This window comes from Eulemur rufifrons, chromosome 6, assembly GCF_041146395.1.
Source record: "Eulemur rufifrons isolate Redbay chromosome 6, OSU_ERuf_1, whole genome shotgun sequence".
Taxonomy (NCBI): Eukaryota; Metazoa; Chordata; class Mammalia; order Primates; family Lemuridae; genus Eulemur; species Eulemur rufifrons.
Window position 1 is genome coordinate 52,076,947 of NC_090988.1, and position 23,410 is coordinate 52,100,356.

General features: G+C 54.8%; 1 protein-coding gene across 2 annotated transcripts in view; it reads left to right on the forward strand.

Moving 5' to 3' along the window:
• The first annotated feature begins 618 nt into the window (after window positions 1-618).
• Window positions 619-23,410, forward strand: part of ARRB1 (arrestin beta 1) — a 69,714-nt gene continuing 46,922 nt past the window's right edge. For both annotated transcript variants that reach the window (XM_069471002.1, XM_069471003.1), the window contains exon 1: window positions 619-690. In XM_069471002.1, the coding sequence (XP_069327103.1) occupies window positions 671-690 (20 nt within the window). In that variant the 5' untranslated portion in view covers window positions 619-670. The remainder of the gene's footprint in view (window positions 691-23,410) is intronic.

Sequence of the window (23,410 nt, forward strand, 5' to 3'; positions counted from 1 at the left end):
GGGGGGAGAGGGTGGTGTTGGGGGTGGGGGAGGGTGGAGCGTAAGGCGAGGGCCTTGTCCGGTGTCCAGAATCTCCCCCAAGCAGGGGCGCAGCGGAGAGCTCGGTCCTGGGTTCCGCAGACCTCCGCCTTCCACCCACCCGCGCACACAAAGGCTGCCCCGGCGTGTGCGGGAGAGCGCGCTCGCACCCACGGCCATGCGCACACACGCACAACTGCACAGAGACGTGCACACTGCTCCATCCACACAAATACACTCGTTAATAGGCCCGCGCACACAGCCGTGCGCCCTCACGTACACCGCGCGCGCGCGCGCACACACACACACACACACACACACACACACCCGGGTAGACCCCAAATGCCGACCACCGGGCCTTGACGCGCCCCACTGCCCGGCCCTGGGCTCGCCGGGCGGGCGCGCACACGCAGACGCGCACACCCCGACACACGCACACCCCGCACACTTCCACGCCCCTGGCCGCGGCCCGGGCGCTGCTCGGCTCGGTGCGGCGGGCGGGGACCGGGGGCGGGGGCGGTGGCGGCGGCCGCGAGAGCGGAGGAGGCGGAGCAGGGAGCCGGGAGCTGGCTGGCCCGCGCTCCTCCTGCTGGCCGGGGATTTTCCAGCCTAGGCGCTGACGCCGCGGACCTCCCTGCGGCCGCCGCGGACCATGGGCGACAAAGGGACACGGTGAGTGTGGGCGGCCGCCCGGCCTGGCGCGCGTAAGGGCGACGTGGGAGAGGCACGGGCGGGTCTTCCAGTCGGCGTCCTGGCTCTGCGTTCGCGGTCACCCCAGGACCTGGCACCCCACTCTCCTCCACCCGAGGTCTCCGGTCTCCGGTGTGGTCGCTGGCAGGGGCCGCGGGCGGGGGTACAGAGAAGGCTAGGACCCGGCCGCCCCCTGTGGGCCGTAGCTCTTGGCCAGGACACACACACACACACACACAAACACACACACACTCTCACTTGCTCGCTGACACCCAGCACTGGCTGGCAGATGCAGAGACGCACGGGACAGGTTGCTACACGGGCACACTAACCCATGGGCACATGTATGCTGGCACACACACGGTCAGCCACTGGCACAGGTTCATCACACACGGTGCCATGCCGCCGTCGCACACGCTCCCTGGTACACATGCATCAGGCAGCACATTCTTGCTGACAGCCCTGTTGGCATGCACACTCCAACACACACCGACTCTAGCACACCCTCGTGCTGGCACACATGTAGGGCCATACACTGATACACACATACATGCTGTCACCTGCACTCGCTGTAACAAACACTCTCGCTGGCACACACATGTTGTTGTCACCCTTACTAACACATGTCTCACCCACACAGTGGAGCGCAAGGACATGCCAACACTGGCCCCTACAGACACACATCAGACTGGTGTCCACACAGATTGGCACCCTGCGGGCACAAGCTGCCAGACCCTAGGGCTGCCGACACACTCATCCAGGCCCCACATGGTGAGAAGTGGAAACACACATCACACAGGGTGGAGTCGCCCCCCTGGAGCCTGGGAAAAACAGGTCCCATCCATCTGCTGTTTTGTCTCCCTGTGACCTCCCTGCAAGGGGTGGCTGGCCAGGAGCTCTTTTGAACTGAGGGTGGAGAGAGCAGCTCCTGTCATCTTAGGCCTGAAAGACTCTGAAAGGGAGAGTCTATGCTTCAAATGGGAAACTGGGACAAAAGGGGGAGGGGTCTGGGACAGGGCAGCCCCTGGGACAGCCCTTCAGTGGAGACAGGGCCTGGTCAGAGGCTCAGCATTGCTCCTGATGTCCCCTTCTCGTTCCCACCCCTGAGTCCTGGCAGTCCTCTTCTCACCCCTTTTGCTTGCACTCCCTCTTTCTTATTTTGCTGCTTTACCCTCTCCCATCCTTGTGTCCCACTTCTCCCTCCCTTCTCCCTGCTTCCAACGTTTATTTACTGAGCTCCTGCACTAGGTGTAGTGCAGGGGATCTAAGATGTGCAAGACCCACTTCTCCCCTGAGGGTGCTGACAGTCTAGAGAGAAACCATCACAGTGGTCATCACCTCTGGGAGCCACTGACAAAGCCATTTTTCACCCACTGCATCTGAGATGCTCTTCCGACAGCATGAGAAAAGTCTTCAGAGATTATTTCCATTTTCCAGGAGAACAAACTGAGGCTCAGAGGTAACTTAGGCTCTTAATGTTTCCCAGCCATCTTCCTGCCACCTCTTCCTGTTTTCTGACAGGGGAACCAGAGAGTTAGAAAGGCCACCTGACTTGCTTAAGGTCAGGAGGGGCCAGAGGTAGGGCAGAGGCTGGGGCCCACTAGGTCTGTGTCTTTGTGCCTGGCCCTTGGGCACTGCCAGGCCCCTCACAGGCCCCAGGTTTGAGGGCCAGGGAAGGGTGCCCTGCTCTGTGCTGGAGGCCCAGGCTTGTGGGGGAGATGGCAGGTCATGGGGTATCTGTGTGTACCTTGATGGCCAGTCCCCATTGCAGTGGCTGGACAGCACTGTGACCCAGGCCTCTGTCCTCAGCAAGAAAGTGTGTGACTCCCCCTCCTGGACATCTGTCTCCCCCACGGCCAAGATCCTTCTGACCCATGAGGTCAGGCTTTTCTTCCTGCAGGGCATAGCGAGGAGTCAGGAGTCATTCTCTCCTCCTTTGTTCCTCCTGTGCTACTTTGTGGTTAGGGTGACTCAGCCCCTCTTGGGCCTCTCTGTGACTTAAGGAGAAGTGTCGTTGCTCCTCTGCTGGCATGAGTTGTCAGCAGGACGACGATACCACGGACTTCCATGCACCTGTTGGAGACCCTGTCTCTGGGGCCAGGGCTTTTTCCATGACTCCCTCTGCTCTGCCTCTAACTCGCTGGTGGACCTTGGGAATGTTGGACAATTGCCTTCACCTTTCTGGACTTTAGTTTTCCCATCTGTGAATTGGAGCTATCAATACTTACATTCTTCAAGGCTCTCCTTGTATTTACTGAATTCACTGGTCAGGGAAAGGTGCTGCCTGAAGCTTGGAGCCAAGGCCTGGCTAAACTCCACTCAGTGGTGGCCCTGCCTTCCCTCTCAGACAGCCCCACGAGGTCGCCTTCTCCCTTTCCAGCCAGTTTCCTGAGTAATTTGGAAGTCAAGGGCAAAATCAATTAACGGGCTGTACCGTCTTGTTCCATAAGCTGTGGGATTCGCTTTACCTGTGACTTGGAAGAAGACACTGCCAATGGCCAATGCTGTGAGGATCAGGAGTCATCCATCCCTCCATCTGGCATTGCATCCCCCGCGTGAAAGTGACAATGAAAATTAATCAGCAACTGTTATTGCCCTCTAGGAACTCCCAGGGCCAAGGGGGAAAAAGGGGACGAGAAAAATACCTGAAGAGGACTCATTGCAGGGCAGGAATTTGTCGGTTCTGTAACAAGGTGCTCTGGGGGCAATCCTACATTCACTCACCAAATGTTGCCTGAGTGCCTTCTGAGCGCCGGGGGGCTGGGAGTTCAGAGATGAATGAGTCCACTCTGTCCCCCAAGATTTAGAGCAGAGCAGGTGGTTATAATGCAGGGTGACGTGTGCTGTGGGAGGCCTGAGAAGGAGTCCCCAGCCCAGTCCCGGGCGGGGGCATGGCGAAGGAAGATTTCCTGGGAAGGAGGTGGCATCGGAGCTACTGAGCTTCACCTGGAAGGATGAAGAAGCCAGGGGGTGGGACTGGGAATGTCCTTCCCGGCCGAGGCTGCAGAGTGTGCAAAGGCTTGCGTGCAGCTTAGGGGCCGGGCAGGGGATGAGGGGCGAGCCTTAAGAGGTGAACACAGGCCAGTCACCGGCAGCTCAGGAATGTCAAGCTAAGAAGAGAGGATTTCCTCCTGAAGGTGATGGTGATTCCGAGAAGAATGTGAGGCCGTGGAGGGATGGGAGCAGATTTTCATTTCAGAGAGGTGCCTTTGGCAGTGGCGCGGAGGGTGGGTGGAAGGAGCAGGCCTAGAAGTGGGGAGACCAGTGAGGAGGTCACTGGCTTGGGAGGAACCTGAACTAAGGCTGCAGAGAGGATGGAACAGAGAAATATGAATATGAGTGAGCAGGTGGGATCCATCAGCCTTGCTGGTTGGTTGGACCTTTGTTGGGCGTCTGGCATGTGTTAGAATTACGTGCACCAGCTCATTGTATTCTCCCAGTGATCTAGTACTGTAGGGATTGTTGTTCCCCTTTTGCAGATGAGGAAACAGACCAGGGGAGATTAAGCATTTGTCCACTGCCATTCAGCTGGCAAGCGTGTGAACCCAGGCCTGTTTGCCCACAAAGTCCTCTCTGCCACTCCACACATTTGCCCAGAGGGGAGGGGGCTTGTCTGGCTCACAGTTGGCCTCCCCAGAGGCCCCCAGCCTCAAATTTTGCATCCTTTCTAGGCCTTGCTGTTCTCACTAACTCAACAGACAACATGAAGGATCAGATTTAGACAACAGGAGGGACTTCCTGAGAGGCAGTAGGATGGAATGGGATTTCCTTTCCTGCAGATGTTTATGAAGTCTTCTTTTTTCAGAGAGGGGAAGGTGGCTGTGATAGGGACGTGTAATCACCAGCTCTCCGTGAACCTTGGCTGTCATTTCTCTTGGTGGTTAAGCCCTGTGTGACCCATCCTGGCTGGAACATGGGGAAGTCCTGTGGCCTTGGCCAGGGTTGCTCATGGGGCTGCTGGGAGTGGTCATGTCGAGCCTGGCCCCACTGTCTCTGATCCCGATTCCAGGCTAGCTTCTGGGCTTCGGACTTCTCCACTGCTCTCTTCCAAGTTTGGGCCTTCTTGCCTGAGGTTGCAGCTTCCCATTGGCATGGGTTCAGGGGTCCTGAGTTGTGGGCTTGCAACTTCCATGGCTTCCAACACTTTGGGTTTGAAAGTCTTCAGTGTAGGGATGGTAACTGACTCGGGGAATGTGGATACGAAGAGGGGATGAGCAGGGGTAGCTAGGGCCTTGGAGAATACCAGTGCCTGGGGATGGAGAGAAGAGGGAGACCTGAAAGCAGACTGTGTTCTGGGAGCCAGAGAAGCAGGGAAGGAACTGCAGAGGATGAGCTGGAGCAAGACACCTTGGATTTAGCCAGAGGACAGTGGCTAGTGACATGGGGTGTCGGTGCAGTGGTGAGGGCAAAGCTGGACTACAGGGGGCAGAGGAGGGAGGGAGGACTCTGCTTTTCTACATGCCTGGGGCTGGGTTGAGCCCCTTGGAGGAAGGGTGTGAGCCCCTAAGCTGGGGGCGGGGGGTGGGGGGTGGGATGCTTGGGGACCTCTGGTGGTTATCCCAGCCACCCGCTTCCTCTGCCTCATGTTCAGAGGCAGAAGACCATTGCCCTGTGCTGTCATTGCAGGCTCAGGCTGAGAGGTGGAGGGACATTGGGGAGGTGGGAGCTGCTCCCAGGGGAAGGCGTGCACTGTGCTGGCTCCAGAAAGCAGGGGCATCTGACTCAGGTGGGGGACTGGGGGAAGGCTTCCTGGAAGAGGTGACCCCTGAGGTGGGTGCTGGAGCATGAGAAAGGCTTAGGCAGGAGGAGGGTGTTCTCAGCAGAATGAAGAGCCTATGGATTTGTTCTATAAAATTTGGATTCTGTCAAAAGGCCCCACCCAAGGCCCTATGCCAAGGGGCAGATACTGGGTGCAGGTGTGGGAGTGTGAGGAGTGAAGCTGTAGAAAAAGGGGAAGCCCTGGCCAGCAGGCCTTGGGTGCTGGAGTGGGTGTGTTTCAAGGTGCTTTGTTACGCATTCATTCATACCCCAGGTGCCTTCCTTCCCCAGCCGGAGCTCCTTGTGGTTGGGGCTATTTCTGCTTCCTGGTTGTTGGTCCATTATCCACCGCTTTGTCTGGTTCATGGGAGATGCCTGGCAGAAGTTTGCTGAACTGGACTGAACTCTTTCCTCCTTCCTTCTGCTATCAGCCAAGGGGCTCCCTAAGTGCTGAAATTAGATCTTTCCCATTAGGGAATCCTAAGAATGAAAGCAATATTTCCCACTTTAGACTGGGTGCTTGGAGAGGCGGGTGGAGTCATGACTCCTCCATCAGACTGGGAAGTGGGATGTACTGCCCCTATTAGAACCGGGCTTCTGGGGGTGGGGTCTTGTTGAGCCCTGGGGATGAGAACAGGTACGAGTCTCAGATGGTTCCCGGCACCTCCCCTCCCTCCCACGTGCAGGATGGGTCCTGTCCCAGGGGTGGCTTGAGTCCTAGTAGGGGGTTGGAGAATGGAGTGGGTGTCAGGACAGGGTGGCTGTTTTTGAGAGAGGAACAAAGGCCTCTGTTGTCCCAGCCCCCTCGCCCCCCCAAGGGGCCCTGGCTGGGTCATCTCTCAGGAGACGCGCCTCCTCCTTCCCGGGACTGGCCCATCTTTAGTCCCACTTCAGAGGAACTGTTTGTTCCTTCCCAGGAGACCTTGTGCCAGATGAGGCTCTTGGGAGGCCAGGCCCCAGAGACTGGATAGACAGGTCCCCAGAGTCCTGTGTGCTTTCCTTCTGCCCGGGGCTGAGCTGCTCCTGGCTGAGGCCACAGCTGAGCCTGGGTCTCCCACTGTTGGTTTAAAGAGCCTTCATCAAGGCGGGGTGCTGTGACTGATGTCAGGTCAGCAGGAGGCAGGACTCAACGTCTGAGCTGTTCAGTGGTTCGGCGGGCCATCCATGGGCCCAGATGAGGCAGGAGTCCCTTTCATGCTGGCCCTGGGCCTCTGGCCCCACAACTGGCCCACCTGGTCCTTTGCAGCTTCACCCCGTCCCCCAGCTTGCAACCCATGGGCACTGACAAGTTTTGGCAAAGGGCCAGGGGAGGGTGTGGGGAGCAGACTGCTGGGATGCACCATCTCAGGAGGGTCCCAGATGCCCGCTCTGCTGCTCACTCATTGCTGTGTGACCTTGGGGACGACATTCATTCTCTCTAGGTCCTGGAGTCCCTGTGAAAATGAAATCAGCCATGTGTGAGGCCCTTCTCTTGTGTTCTGCTGGTGGGCAGGGGTGGGGGGTTGGGGGTGGTGACTTTTCTTGGGGGGGCCATAAGTGGGGGGTTGGGCAGCTCAGGCCTCTGCCACAGACCAGTGGGACCGAGCCTGCCGGGGAGCATGTCTTGGGTGGGGGCAGGGGGTGGGTGCTGAGGCCAGGAAGGAGTTGACTTCTGCCTGAACGGGCTGTGCTCTCTCCCATGGGATCAGGTCCTTGAAAGGCAGCTGTGTTCCACCTCTCAGGTCGCATCTCCTGTCCCCTCCAGGGACGTCAAAGCATCTGGAGCAATGGGCAGATCCTTGAAGGTTGCATTTAACTCAGCTCAGGCTGTTCCCTCCTCATGGGCACCCTTCCCTCTCCCTTTCAAGGCTCAGCTCGGGATCACTTCCTCCAGGGGCTGCTCTGGGGCCCTCTGGGGCCCACGACCCCCTCTGTGATCCCCTCTGTGATCCGATTAGCAGAGATTAGAAGCAGATTGGCCTAGAGGTGAGGCTCTAGGAGAACCAGATTTCCTGGTTTCAAATCCCAGCTCTGACACTTACCAGCTGGTAATGTCCCTGGTTATTTAACCCTTTCTCTGCGGTAATTCCTTCATCTGTAAAATGGGACAGTAGGTTTTTGAGAGGATTAAATGAGTTAAAATAGAAAAGCATAGAAAGTCCCTGGCACAAGGTCAGTGTTATGTATTAGCTCTTAGATGACCTCTCGCTGGGCCTGCTTCCCTCATGTGGCTGTAGGCTTCCCCAGGGAGGGACCTTGTTTGATTCATTTTTTGAGGCCCCCAAGGCCTCGGCAGAAGGCTGCATTATTGATGGCTCTCAGTACCTGCTTGGTGACTTGACCCCATACAATGCCTTTCCTATCCTTCAAGGCCTGGATCACATGTGCCTCTTCTTCCAGGAAGCCTTCCCTGATCTCCAAGTGCTTTGTGACCTTTTTACCATCTTCTCTCTCTCTTAGCACTCATCCCTCCCTCCTGCTTGGGTCCTGGTTATTTGCATACTTGTGATGTCCTCTTGTGAGGTCAAGAACTCCTCAAGGGCACCTGACCTGGAGCTGCTTGTCCCCAGCACCTGTGCAGACCTGGCACGGCCCTGAGTTCCATAAATATTTGTTCAGGCAAGGAAGCTGAATGTAGGCTTTTCCCTGGGAGAAGATACACTTGGGGAGTGGGCCGTGTGATTGGTGGGGACAATGGGTATCACTGCTGATTTCAAAATGTCTCAAAGTAGCCCAGAGCCATAGGAATTAGGTTATTCTTTGTGACCCAAAGGGCAGAGGTCACTAGACAATGTCCTCCAGTGGAGAATGTGCTTTCTGATGACCAGAGCTACCTGGCAAGGGGATTGGCGGCTCTCTCCAGCTTCTGGGCCTTTGCTCCTTTATCTCAAATGCTGCCCCAGCTCTGTCTGCTTGTTGCAATCCTACTTCCTAAATAGGTGCCCAGCCACCGAGCTATTCTCTCTGGGCCCCCAGGGAGTGGGCTCCATTCATCATCCCTGGCCTCACACATTTGGGGAGACGTTCCTGGGTGTGGGCAGTGTCCCGGGAGAGTAGGGAGTCCCTCTTTAGGATGCACATCTGAGTCTGGCTCCAGTCTATCCAGTGTGGTTTGACCTGGCCTGAGGAGGGGACCCTGGCTTCCGATGACCCAGTGGTGATCAAGGAGCTCTTTATGCAGCTGGAGAGAACTCCCTTGGCCAGCAGAGCATAGAGCTCCCCATCGGCTCCCCGCTGGGCAAGTACTCAGAACCCACCTAATTACTGGGGACAGAATTCTGGGCACTGGATCCAGCAGGCTGCGGTCATAATCAGCTAATTAAACCACCCAAGAATTGCTTGTTGGCCCAGAGGAGCCAGGGAAGGGGGGTGGGGTGGTGAGGCTGGGCGGAGAGGTGGGAGGGGAGGCTCAGAGTTGGGTCTGCCCAGCAGCGGGGCAGGGAAGCAGGAAGCATAGAGAGGCTGGGGAGCAGGGAGAGGGACAGGCAGGCAGACGGGGAGGTGCTGTCTGGGGAGAGCACTCACGTGGGATGAATGGAGGGCAGGGACTCTGGCCTGGGAGGCAGGGACCCACTTCTTGACTGCCTCGGTGACACCTTGGGCAAGCTGCTTTTCCTCATCAGGCCTCAGTTTCTCCATGTGTAAAGGAGGAAGTAGGAAAGACTTTGGCCTAGAATATCTCTAGGACACTTTCCTTCTTGTTCTGCCAGCTAGCAAAGCCATTGGATTTAGAGTCAGATGGCTTTGCGGTCTAGCTTCACTACTCACTTGCTAGCTCCATGGCTGGGAGCACAGATCTTAAACTTTCTAGGCCTCAGTTTTCTCATTTGGGAAGTAGGTATAACAGTATCACCTACAGCATGAGGTTGCAGTGGCAGAGAGGGTAAGGGCTTGATAAAAAGTCATTGTTATTCAAGACTGAGTGTGGATCTTAGCTTCTGTCTTTGCTCCTCCCCCTCCAGTATCCCTTCCCCTTCCCTCCCTCCTCCTGCAGCCAGTCCAGGGTTGTACACACAGCTGGGTGCGCGGGGGTGGGGGCTGCGCCAGCGCCAGCCAGCGAGAGGAGAAGGAGGGCAGGAAGGGAAGTGAGATTGCCCAGGGCCAGCGCGAGCAGTGGCGCTAGGGCAACTAGGGCCTCTTTCTTTCTGCCACTCACCCAGGGCAGATTCTCTAAGAGGAAGTGGGGAGAGATTGGGGAGCAGGAAGTTGGGGGCGGTTGTGGAGAGGGCCCTTGGCATCCTGGCCCCAGGCCCCTCTCCCTTAGCCCTTGCCCTGGGTGCGGAGCTCAGAGCCTGGTTTTCTGCCAAGGCAGCCAGCAGCCCACTGTTTCACACACTCGGAAAACAACAGCCTTCCTGGTTCCCAACCCCTAGCAGGAGGTGGCTGCGTGGAGCCTGGGCACTTGGAAAGCAGCGCCTGCTGCGGGGTCTGCCAGGGCTGGAGGAGAAGCAGTGAAGGAGGGAAGAAAGACACCCCCCCCCCACCCCCCAGCCTCTCCTCGCAGCACACTGGGCTGTGACATGCCAGGGCCTCTGACTCCAAGGAAGCTGGTTACATAACTCCCCATGACTCCCTGCTCCCTTCCTCCCTTCTTCCCCAGAGGGGCATTGGAAGGAGGTGCTTTGCTCAGAATTCCTGGGCCCAGAAGGTCATGGTGACTATCCCTCTGCCTTGGGTGGGTGGCAAGCTGTGCGTGCTGTCTCGGTGCAGGCCTCTGGGTTGGCTCTGAGCATTCCTCCTCACACTCCTGGGTGCAGAGCTGCAAAGGGGAGAAGCTTCATTAGAGGAAACAGGCCTCTTCCTGAGATAATTTGCCTGCAAACTGTCCCCAGAGGGGAACTGACCTCTCTGCAGCCAGAGGAACAAATAGCCTGCATTTTACAGTGTGTTCCATTCAATTTCACAAACATTTCTCCCTCCACTCAAGGCAGGGAGTGGGAAGGCGATTATGGAGCAGCTCTGCTCTGTCTTCTGTCCAAGACTGTGCCCTTTCTCTGAGGCTGGGGGCTTGGCCTCCTGGGTCCTGTGTTGGCAGGGAGCATCAGGACATGGAGCACTGCCTTCCTGGGGCCTCTGGGCTAGGCGTTTTCAGGGTTGGTTTGTACCCTTCCTATTAGCCACCACCGCCCTCCTGAGAAGGTTCTTGTGAACAAGGCTTCTACTACAGGGATCCGCCACGTCCCAGGCCCTGTGCTGGGCGCCTAAGCAGACACGTCTCCACCCTCACATCACTCCCATGTATTGCGGGAGAGGAAATAGATGATCGTAGCACGCTGTCGGAAGACGGGTAACGGGAGCAGTTTATGGTGGGGACAAAGCAAATCAAGTAAGCACCGGTTAAGGGTCAGGGGCAGCTGCTCGGAAGGAGGGCTTTGGAAAGTACATTTGATGTGAGCCAGAGGCGATGCTTTTCTTGGCAATATCTCTGTGACATGTGTTTCCCTCCAGGACTGGCTTCCCTCATCAGAGACTTTAGAACCCACCGTGTGGCGGGCATAGTGTCAGGCACTGGCTTCGTTGCTGTCAGGAAGGAGTGTCTTGGGAATACAGACTGAAAACTCTGCCTGCTCCCTCCCTGGGCAGCCCCAGTTTGGGTATCCGTGCTGAATGGTGATAGCTACATGTCTCCCAAAGCACTTTCTAGGATGAAAAGTGAAAGTTATGCCACATGGCATCACAGTGGGTGTTTTGGCCTGAAGAGAGGAAATGGGGCAGGTATATCAGGAGACACTGGGCTCAGCCATCCCAGCGTTGGAAACCAGGGTCTGTCGGGATCTGCTGTGCCGCAGGGCAGGGGCAGCAAAGCTTCCCTGCAGCCTGGGAGACACTGCAGAGGTCTGATGGCTGTTCCCAGAGGAGCCGACGGACGTGGAGTAGTTGGGAAGCCATGTCTTGGGCTGTGGGGCTGTGGGCTGGCAGCCAGGGGCCATGTGCACTGGTCTCTGTAGCTTGGACTGCTGTCTGGAACGCTGAGGCCACCTGGCACGCTGGGGAGCAGCAGCCGGCCGGGGTTCTCACCTCCCCTCCACCAGGAATTGCCTGTCTGTGGGTGAGTTTCCAGCCTCTGGGGATAATGTTTTCATCCTTTCTCTGTTGTATCTGTGCTAATGAAAGTGCCCAGCACATTAGCAGGGCTCATCAAACGGTTGATTTTATTATGGGTCTGTATAGCCCCAGGGCAATGGGAGAAACTGGGAGGCATTTTAAAACTCAGTAAGGAGAATTTATTTTTTTGCAATGGATTTTTTTGATATCCTAAAAATGACAAAGATGATCACACATCACGATCAAGTGATTAATATGCACACAGTCATTTCTCACATTATGTAGAATGCTGACTTTTCTGCAGCACCATCCAGTATGCATACTTGAAGCAATCAAGCCATCTCTGATGTTCACCATTTTGCAGAATAAACTTTGTAGCAGGAAAAATGTTCAAAGAACCATGACCTGGCCCCAGACTGAGCCCTGACCCAGGGTGCAGGCAGCCCTGGCTTCTAGCCCCAGCTTCTGTGTGAGTGCAGAGGTGGCTGGAGGTGCGCCAAGCTCCGTGAAGAAGAGAAGCCCATTCCCTCCCATGGGCAGGCCCGGTTCGGGGCATCTGTGCTGAATGTTGATAGGTATATGTCTCCCAAAGTACTTTTCTTCTCATTCCACTGCCACTGGCTCAGGTCAAGCCACACTTCTGGCCTGGACTGTTACAATAGTCTCCTAGTTGCTGTCCCTCTGCTCAGTCTAAAACCCTCCAAGCCAAACCATCCTTTTATTCTGAAATTCACATCTGACCATATCTTCCCAGCCAAAAGACTGATCCACATTGCTCCCCATCTCCTATAAGAAAGTCCACGTTCTTTAGGTGGCACAGAAGGCCCTTCGAGATCTGTCCCTAACTTCCCTTCCACACTCATTTCCCAGTTCTCCCCACCACACCGCCACCACTCTGGATGCACCGACGTTTTAGGAAAGTCCTCAACAGTCTTTGTACTTTCTGTACCTTTGTCCCTTTTTTCAAGCCGGTCTCTTTGCCTGGAACACCCTTTCTCCTCGGACTGGTGAAATCTTCCTTATATCTTCAGGTTGAACTTAAAGACATTTTGATGTAGTTCTCTTGAGCAATTGCATGGGGCACCTGCTCTGAGTCTTCCCTCAAAGCGGTGCTCCCTGCCCAGGCAGAGTAACTGGCCCTTCTCCATGCTCCCGGACCACCCTCTCCATGCTCCTGGAGCACCTTCTCCATGCCCCCAGAGCACCTTGCAGGCTTCCCTGGTGGCACTTTGTTGAAGTTCACTGCTGACATGTTGGTTCCCTCTGCTGGGGGGGGGCAATATGCGTCTGACACTTCTTGGACCACCAGCTACTGATAGGGGCTGGCACAGAGGGGACAGAAGTGGGTGGGGGAGTGAGTCAGGGAAGATTCACTGGAGGAAGTGAGCCCTGAGCTGCTGACCCAAAGGAGAAGCACTCTTTCCTTCTTCTGACTTCCTTCCTGGTCCTGGTGTTGAATGAAAACAGCTGAAACTGACTTTGAAAAAGGAAATGTATGTATTTTGAATTGGGGGTTGGGATCTCCTGGCCTAGAGATAATTAAATAAGGCCTAGACCTCCCTCCCTCCCTCCCTTCACACATTTCCTGAATACCTAGGACGTGCCAGACACTGGGGCTACAAAAATGAATTAAATAAAACGTGCCTTTATATTTTTCTCTCTCCTTAAGGTGCCTGCTGGGACCTGCCCTTTCCTTTATCTGTCTTATTGGATCTGAGTTCAAGTCTTGACATGTTGCTTGTGGCTCTGTGACACTGGGCAGGTCACACCTTGCTGAGCCTTAGTTTCTTTATGCAAACCACAGAGGTGATAATATCCTCCTTATAAGGTGCTAGCTGATTGCTTGCGTGAGGTGCTGGGCAGGTGCTTTTGGCAGTGGTTTCTCCCTGAGTGGTAGCCGTCCTCAGACTGGAAGCTTCTTGAGGGCCGTGACCATGTCCTACCATCAGTGTGACTTCAGGGCTTAGCCCAGGACCAGGCACACAGTACATTAGGATGACCAGCCATCCCAGTTTTCCTGGGACTGTCTCAGTCCTGAATCTTAGGAAACCCTCGGCTCAATCCTGGGCAAATCAGAACTGTTGGTCACCCTGCGGTACGTTCTCCATAAAACTTTGTAGAATAGGTACATCAACGAGTGCACTGTTAGTGAACGACAGCGGTGTGACCTGGACAAGCAAGGCCAAGTGCTGGGTGGCTGACTCGTGGGGCGAGAGGGGTCTTGTGAGAGAGGAGGCAGCTGGAGGGTCTGGAAGGCCCAGGAGACGGGCAGTGGGAGGTGGGAATGGGGCCGTCTGCTGCTCCGCAGGGTGTGAGGAAGACATACGGCCCTGAGTCTGTAAGGCTGTTGCTTTGAAACAGGTTTCAGGCTTCCAAGGCCATGTGCTCTTCCTCAGACACATCCAGAGAGAAGGCAATGGTCGATTTGCACTTTTCCAGGAAGGCCCGTGTTGAGCCCTTAGCTGCTGCCCTGCCTGGGTGGCTGGAGGCCTCTCACTCCGTGACCCACTGTGTTGTGGTGTGTCTGCCCACTGCCTTCCAAGTTGTCCACTCCAGGCTGAGGCGAGGCTGGGCGGAGGCGTGGGCTGGAAGGTGGGAGAGTGGCTGCAGGCCCATTCTCAGGCCCAGGCCCAGAAGCTGAGTGAGGCCTCAGTTTCCCCACCTAATCCACAGGGATACTGCCTTTCCTCCCATCTATGAGATGTCACTTGTAGATAGCCAGTGGCATGTCTAATACATAGTAGGTGCACAGCAAATGTCATTTGTTGCTCCCTTCTATAAAATGGGGAAAATAAAACTTGCCCTGTACACCTCTCAGGGCTGCTGTGTGGGCCAAATGGACTGTGGGTTGTGGGAACATTTAACACTACTAAACCATGTCATACCCTACAAATGTTTGGGGATGGGGCTCTTAATAGGGCTGCTCCTGCCTGCCCCAGGCTCCAGGCACCGGTAGGGGCTGACCCTGCCAGCCCAGGTGTGGGAGGATCACAGAGAAATCGGCCCGCACTGCAGGTGTGAGAAGCAGACCCCTTCGGGCAGGCCTCGCATCTGCTTCTTCTGAAACCGTGGCAAGAGGCAGACAGACAGACAGGCTTGGACTGACTGCAGAGAGGGTTAAGTAGCAGCGACACTCGTGACAAGAAGAAGGAGTGTCCTCGGAGCCTCATCTGTCTGTTGGGCTGGAGGCAGGGCCTTTGTGAAGGCGGGTGGTGCTCAGATCGCCTCTGGGCCCTTCCTCCAGCCCCGAGGCGGATTCACCGTGAGGCTGATGCAGCTTCAGCTCTGGCCCTTCACGCTCCAGGGCCCTTTCCAAGGCCTAGCAACATGTCCACGTGCTTGGGGTTCTGTGCAATTTGCAAAAAGAAGATATTTTTGTACTCTTTTCTTTCTTTCTTTCTTTTTTTTTTAAAGAAGATTTCCAACCTATGTAAAGCTTCAGGCCCACAGCCTGGCTCTGCCCTGCTCTGGCAGCTGGTCCTTTGGGCTGGGATGTTGGTGCCACATCGGCTGCATGTCCTCAGGGAGCTCTTGTCCCACAGCATGGACCTGTCACCAGTTAGAGCCCTCCTTGATGAAGCAGGACCTGAAAGGCACCTGGAGGAGCCAGTTCGCGGCCAGGCTGAGCCCATAGCACTGCTTGCTGTGTAGATTAAAGACCAGAAAGACCTCTCCGTCCTCAATCTTCCTCATCTGCAAAATGGGATAAAACCTTCCTGGAAAGGTTGAAACAGTGAACCACAGGTGAAACTGCCTGGTCCAGCCCCAGGCTTGTCCTGGGAGCTCAGAAAATGCGGGTGGGAGCTGGGTGGAGATGGCTTCGGGGGAGACCATTGCTTCCCCTGGGATGCAGTCCATTCTGCCGTCCGTCAAGTTCACCTGCTCTGAGCCATGCCGGGTGCTGGAGTACAGGCTGCTGGGGTGGAATGGTGGTCAGATGAGGAGGGTGAACGTGGATACAGCTCACCTGGGACGGAGCTGTTGTAACCGGAATGGGGCCTTCTGTGGGGGGCGGGGAGCGGGGAGGGCTGGGAGTCTGGACGGCCCTTTCCCTAGGTAAGGAGTCCGTCTGGCTTGGTGCCCAGGTGGGCTGAGCTGACCTTCCCTGCTGCATCCCTCTGCAGAGTCACGGAAGGGTAGTTTAGCAGCAGCAATGTTTTACCTCCTGTCCTTCCTCAACTTCAGCGCCCCCTTCAGGGAGGGGAGGGAGGAGGCAACTGGGGTGGGGGCTGTAAGAATGAACCTGGGCTTTGGTGTCAGGCCGGGTTTCACATCCCACTCCTACTGCTTGTTATGTCTGCGACCTTGAGACAGTTACATAATCTTTCTCAACCTCAGTTTTCCTGTCTTTAAAATGGGGGTAATAATGTCCTCTCCTCCCTCCCATGGGGCTGTGGTAGGCTTCTGTGAGATAATGTAGGCTTATTGGCACAGCGTCTGGCAGCCGGTAGGTGCTCAGTAAGTGCTGATTGTCCCCTGTCCTGCTCTGGGACTCTAACTTCTGCCTGGCACTTTACCCATTTGTCTGTGCCCCCAGTTTGGTGTGGGCTCTCTTGGGCAGGGGCTGAGTTTAGTTCACCCACCACCGCATTTCCCAGTCCTGGCACAGGGCCTTTGAGACACCTTGACTTGCTTGGCAGGAAGCTGCGCTGGCCCAGAGAGAAGAGCACTGAGTCTTAGTGGGAAGCTTGCATACGGCACACCTACTGTGTGCTCCTGCAGGAGGACTGCTGCGTGGGCACTCGCAGATATCGCCGTGCCCCTCTCGATAAGCAACTTTGTTTTCTCTTCAGAGCACTTAGCACCCGCGGTAATCAAATCACCGTTGGGTGAGCATCTCAGATCTGCCTCTCCCCCCGGAATGCAGATGCCACAGGAGCTGTGTCACCAGGTACCAGTGCCTGGCACCGAGGGCATGTGGGCAATTTTGTTGAATGAATGCCTTTTCTTCTCCTTCTCTGAAGTCAGACCTAGTTCAACTTCCAGCCCAGCCACTTTCTAGCTGGGGCAAGTCCCCTCGTCTCTTTCAGCTCAGTGGCCTTATCTTTAGAGTGGGGAAAATGGCCGTACTTGATAAATCAAGTGCTCAGCTGGGCCTGGAACAAGGCGATGGTGCCAGCTGCCATTTTTCAAATGATTTCCAAGGGTCCTTCCAGTTCTGACCTTCCGTGGTCTCTCTGCCTCTGACTGGGGAGGAGACAGGGAGAACATTCCATTCCTAGCAGACCCTCTCTCCTGGCCTCACAATGGATTTAGAGCTCTGTGCAAACTGTTTATGTTTCCCCAGCAGAGTTTATTACCCAGCCAGGCCTTCTGCAATTAATTACAAGCAAAGCAAATAACTTGTCCCTGGGAGGCTGGGCTTGGAGTAAACATTTACATACAGCCAGGGGCCAGCCCAGGGGCTGGGCTCTTTCCTGCAGCTTTTGGAACGGAGAGAGATTAGAGGCTTAGGTGGTGTGGGATGAGACGGGGTGGGGTGGTGAGGAATTCCTTTCCTTCAACAACTTTTCCTGGACTCCTCCTTAGCCCTTGAGCGGCTGTGCTTATGCCTTCTCTTTCAGTCTTCCTGATTCCCCAGCAAGTGGAGTGCCTGTTTGCACCGGAGGAAATTGAGGCTCAGCTGAGTTAAGCAGTTTGCCCAAGGCCACACAGCCTGCAGGAGTGGCAGGAGCCGAAGGTTCACTTGGCAGCTGTGTAGGTCAATGGACTACAAAACAAAGAGGCTAGGAGTGGGGAAATTAGCGAGGGCTTGTTTGTTCATTCAGTCATTCAACACATATCTGTCAGGCCCTGTCACATGTGAAGGAAACCTGAGGAGGCCGTAGTGACGTTCAGTGGCTGTTCCTCCCTACACAGAATGCCAGAAACTCCCCCAGGGTGGTCCCATTAACAGGCTACTGTATAGCAGAAGGCAGTTTCATGAAAGGCCAGGAAGGCGGTGGCCTGCACAGGTCTCTAGTCGTCACAGCCGCCCCATCCTGCACAAAGAGACGCTTGAATGGAAGCAGTCTTCAACAGGAAGGGCTCTGTAAAGTCAACCCACTCCTCCCACCCTAGAATCTGGAATTTTAGATCCTTGAGCCCTGCTTTTAAGCAGACACAGCTCAGAGAAGTCTTGGCTCAAAGTTGTACAGCAGAAAGGGATCGTGGGGACTCCTAGTAAAGTGCTTTCTCTAGTGCATTTATGTTTGAGAGGTGCGGTGACCACTTGGCACGGGAAACCCTCACTGGCTGTCCCACTCCCATGCCCCTGTCTGTTCCAATGGCCCTTCCAGCCCAGCAATTCCTGTTCCACTCAGCAGTCGTCCCTCTGGTTCCCTGTGCAGATCTCTGGAGCCATCTGCTGGGGACCATCTTCCCTCTTTGCAGGGAGGAAAACTGAGACCCAGGGAGGAGAGGAACTGGACGCGCTCCTGCCTGCACCCATGTTGGGCGTGGTGTGCCTGGCCCCTAGTCCTGGATCCTGGAGCCCCTTGGCTGGGCAGGAGCGCATCCCAGAAGGTGGTAGTGCAGCCCCCTGGCCTCTGTGGCTTTAGGCTAATTGCATCAGGGCTGGGCCTAAGCTGTCCACACCATGTGCCAGCACCCAGCCCAGAGCCCAGCACGTGGTAACTGATGCTCAGGAAGAGTGTGACACTTGGGATGAGTGAATATCTGGTGGTAGATGAGGGTATAGGAAGGGCTCTCTAGTTTGGGAGACAGGGGCTCTGGTCCGAGTCACCATCTCTACCACGAATGAACCTCAGTGTCGTCTTGTGGGGAATGGGGACAGAGCAACCATCCTCACTCACAGGGTTACGGTGAGGATTAACAGGCAGCGCCTGACCGTCCACGATAGCCGGGAAGTGAGAGCAGTGATCTATATGCCCATCAGTGGAAGAACAGATAAAAAAAATGTGGTCTATCCATGCCATAGAGTATTATTCAGGGATGAATTACTGAAATAAAGTGAATGAACCATGAAAACATTAAGTGAAAGAACCCAGAACTGTGAGAAAATAAATTTCTCTTGTTAAAGCCAAAAAAATAAAAATAACCCAGATGCAAAAGGTCACCTATCATAAGTGAGTCCATTTATATGAAATAGCCAGAACAGATAAATCCAAAGAGACAGAAAGCAGACACTGGCGTTCGCCAGGGTTTGAGGAGAAGGGAGAATGGGAGGAAACTGTGTAACGGGTAAGGGTTTCACTGCAGAGTGATGGAAATGTGTTGGAACCAGGTCCAGGCGGTGGTTTCGCACAACAGTGTGAATGTACTAAATGCCACTGAATTATTCATTTTAAAATGGTAAATTTTGGCAGGGCGAGGTGGCTCACGCCTGTAATCCTAGCACTCTGGGAGGCTGAGGCAGGAGGATCGCTCAAGGCCAGGAGTTTGAGACCAGCCTGAGCAAGAGAGAGACCCTGTCTCTACTAAAAATAGAAAAATTAGCCAGGCATGATGGTGTGCGCCTGTAGTCCCAGCTACTTGGGAGGCTGAGGCAGGAGCATTGCTTGAGCCCAGGAGTTTGAGGTTGCTGTGAGCTAGGCTGATGTCATGGCACTCTAGCCCGGGTGACAGAGCAAGAATCTGTCTCAAAAAAAAAAAAAAAAGAAAAGAAAAAGAAAAAAAAGGTAAAATTTATGTTATGTGAATTTCACCTCAATAAATTACTGCTTAAATCGATAGCAATGACAAACAGGCAGCATCTGTTAGGAGAGGATGGGGCTGAGGTGAGACATGGGTGCTGGGTGAGGCTGCTGAAGCAGGGTGGTGGGGAGAGAGGCCGTAACAGGTCGCACACGGTGCAGAGTGGGAGGCAGTTTGGCACAGTGGTTAAGGCCAAGGTTCTAGAACAAGACAGCCGGGCTTCAAAGCTGTGTGGCCTTGGGCAGGTTGTTTAACCTCTCTTTGGTTCAGTTTCCCTGTCTATAGAATAGGAGTAATAAAGTTTTTATCATGGGACTCGTAGTCTTTTATTACGGGAATCTTAATGTTTTCGTGAGGATTAAACGAGTTAATATTTGTAAAGTGCTTGGCACAAAGTAAGTACTACACACTCGCTACTGGTATTATCACTCGTTCACGTTTTTATTTATTTGTTCATTTACTGCGCGCCCACGCCGAGCCAGGCCCCGGGCTGGATTCTGGGGACGCAGCTGGAGCATGACTCAGTGCCTGCTCTCAGGAGCTCCCTCCCGTCCTGGGGAAGGAGTCAGATCCCGCAGCACCCTCCTCCTTGCCCCGCCTGCGGCCCTGCAGCTTGGCTTGGTGTAATGAGAATTATTCATCACCTCCTGCTGCTTCTCCAGGGCTGCCTGAGCCGCACGCCTGCCTTGGGACCAGCGGGGGCTCCTGCGTGGTGGTTTGAAAATGTGACTCCTTAGCCACACGGGCCTTTGCTGCATGTGTGAGCACTAGCAAGGTCAGACCCAGAGAGCCCTGGAGTGTGAGGTCCTTGAGGGCTCTCAGAGGTCCCTGGAGAGAGGTGCTGGGCCCTGCCTGAGGGTGCTGTGGCAGTAATGGCCAAGCCTGGCTGGGGGAAGGGCCTTGGTGGCCTCAGCCAGTACCTGTCCTTGGCATGGGCCGTGGAGTTCACAAGCCTATGTTTGGGATGGGCTTGAGGTGTCATGCTTGTTGAGATTTGTACATAAACCATCTTTTTAGGGCTGGCATGCTGGGCAGCAGGGTGAGGGTTGGAGTGGGGCTTGGGGCATTCTCGTCCCCTCCCTCTGTCATCCATTCAGGCTCAGAGTGTGACCTCAGCTGTCCCAGGCAAAAACAATCTGATTCTACCTGCTGCCGCCCCTGCTCTGTCAACCTGTCCACGTTGGCATCTCCCCGACTGCCATCCTCCGTTGTCACCCCTGCACTGTCATATATTGCCCCCCGGTCCCTGTGACAACCAGCACATACACACTGTCAACTGGCCATGCGTTCTTTCCCAGCAGAGTCTTCCTTGGGTCTTGTACCCCTCACCCCACTCCCCGCAGCACTGCCTGAGTCTTTGTCACCTGCGTCCCCTCCTCCCCCTACCTCATACTCCAACCACCAGCCTGGGGCTCCACTTGCTGGCTTCCCTCCCAGAGATTGTCCCTGGGGCAGAGGGGGATCCGAAAAGTCTAGGAAAGGGCTTGCTCTCCCTCTTCTCCTTTTAAAAACAGCTACATCTGAGTGAAGGCACAGAGCTAAAACCTTCCAGAACTCCTCCCCTGTGGTCTCAGGAGAGGACCAAACAGGTAAAATTGCAGCTGAAGGGGAAGGGGGCTGGGGAGGCAGGTGGAGTCGGAGTCAGGCGGACAAGCTCTCGGGGTTCTTAGGGCACCCGGCTGTATTCCTGTTCTTGCCTCTGCCCCGCCCTCCTCTGCGCTCACACACACACACACACACACACACACACACAGACACACACACACACGGACCCCAGGCCTCGAGAGCCAGGCACACTGTGATCAGGGAGGGCTTCTCTGGGTAGGATGCTCATTTATTCAGCCCTTCAGTCGTCCACCTAATGTGTCGTCCTCAGAATAAACCTCCTCAGTGTCACCATTTAGAGAACATTTAAAACAATTTTTGGTGTTGTCCCTCTTGCTATGTGTGTGCATGTGTTTGTGTATTCAAGCATGATTGTGATTCAACTGTACATAAAGTTTTGAATACTGCTTTTTTTCTCTCCAGCATTTCCTACGCCATTATCTCAGTGTCTATATTTGTTAATGACTCATGTGGATGGTCCACAGTTTATTTAACCGTCCCCTTATTGGGCATTTACATTATTTCCAGGTTTTTTGCTGTTGTAAATAGTGCTGAAATGATTTGCTTTGAAGCTCTCTGATCATTTCCTGAAGGCAGAACCCCGGAAGTTGCTGAGGTCCCAGGTCTGGCTTTGCCCCTTCCCCATTTCCCTCCACAAACACACCTTTCCGCTGCTTCCTTCCTGCTCAGCTGTTCCCCCTTCTTGTCCGTGGGGGGAGAGGAGGTTTCCTCCAGGTAAATCGCAATGTAGGTTGTTCCATTTATCTTTTGCTACATAACAAATCACCCAAAAACGTAGTAGCTCAAAACAAGAACATTCATTTTATTGTTGATCATGGTTTCTGTGGGTCAGGAATTTGGGAAGAGCTGAGCTGGACAGTTCTGGCTTAGGGTCTGTCGTGTGGCTGCAGGTGGCACAGGGGGCTGGAGTGGCCGGGTGCTTGGAACGTTACCTGTTGACATTATCTCTGGAATCTGCCCACCTCTCTTTCTCTCTCACTGCTACCTCCCTCCCTAATCTGGGTCACCTCACGTCTCATCTAGATGACTAATATCTGCCAAAGTCAACACTTCCTGTGCTCCAAGCTCTTTATATTCATAAAGTTGCTCATTTAATCCTTACAACTCAAGACGGTAGGTACTGTTGTGATCTCCATTTTACAGAAGGGAAAACTGAGGCCCTGAGAGGTTTCCCAGCTAATAAGTGGCAAATCCAGGATTTGAACTCAGAGCAGTCTAGTTGAACCTGCCCTCAACTGGTCTCCCTGCTTCCACTCCAGCCTCTCTGCCCTTCTGTTCTCCACCCAGCAGCCAAAGTGAGCATATATTTTTTTAAATAATAGAGATGGGGTCTCGCTATGTCGCCCAGGCTGATCCTGAACTCCTGGGCTCAAGGGATCCTCCTGCCTCAGCCTCCCAAAGCATTGGGATTACAGGTGTGAGCCACCACACTTGGCTCAAAGTGTGCATATTGAAGCATGACTGCATTGTGTCAATTCCCGGCTGAAACCCCGCCAGCATCTTATCATGGTGTCAGAGTAAAACCCAGACCTCTGACCAGGGCTCCTGATGACCAGACCTGGCCACCCGGCCCCTGCTGGCCTTGCCTGCTTGGCTTCCGCTGCACTTCCAGTGATTCCGCCTCTGCCCCAGAGCCTTCCCACTGCAGGCTCGGTTTTGTTTTGCTTCAATGCAACACCCCCAGCCCTTGCCCCTTGCAGAGTTGTTACTGCTGCTGCTTCGGCTCCTAGCGCAGACATCACTTCCTTGGGGAAGCCTTTCCTGACTCCTCAGGCGGGTCTGTCACCCATCCCGGGCTCTTGGAGCACTGCACTTTACAGCACTTATTGTCAGAGTCAACATGTACTCATTTGAGGTCTGACTTGCAGGCCTGCTGTGTTGCCTACGTGCAGGGACACACTGTGGTCTGTGCATTGTGGTCCGTGCCGTGGTATCCACTGGAGTTGTGTATTGCAGGGCCCTGCAGTCTCCTGACCAGAAAGGAAGCTTTCATTGCACTAATCTGCCCTAGTCACCCTATGTCTGATGGGCAACAGCATCTGACACACAACAGGTGCTCAAAAAATATTTGTTGAACATTAGTAATAAGAGCTAACAAGTATTCCTAGGTGGCAGGCACTGCAATCATTTAGTCTTCAGAACAAACAGATGGTGTAGCCACTGCTGTCATTCCATTTTACTGATGAAGAAACAGGCTGAGCGAGGGGAGGTCATGCACCTGACACCCTCTAGTGAGCGGAGGTTTCAACCGAGGCAGACTGGTTCGCTAGGATAAAAAAGCGAATGAAAGAAGGATCCCTAAATTGCAGCAGCTTCGAGTCACTCGCATGAGGGCTGTAAGGAAAAGCACAGACAAAAGTCATCCCAGTAAAGCCTCTCTCAGATGGTGGCGAGGACCTGTGTGTCAGGGAGAGAGGAAAGGCCCCCCGGACAGGAAACGGGTTGCTCTGGGGGTCCCCCTCCCTGTGGGCTCCGAGCCTGCCTGTCCACTCTCCTGACCACCGCTCTGCCTCCTGGCTCACTCCACTGGAACGGAGGCCTGAGGACAGAGGGGCGGGGAGGGGGCAGGAGTAGGGGTGGGGGTGGGATTCCTACTCCCCCTGAAAGGAACGGGAACAGGAAAGCCCCCAGTGTGCAGGAGAGGGGACACAGAACTAGA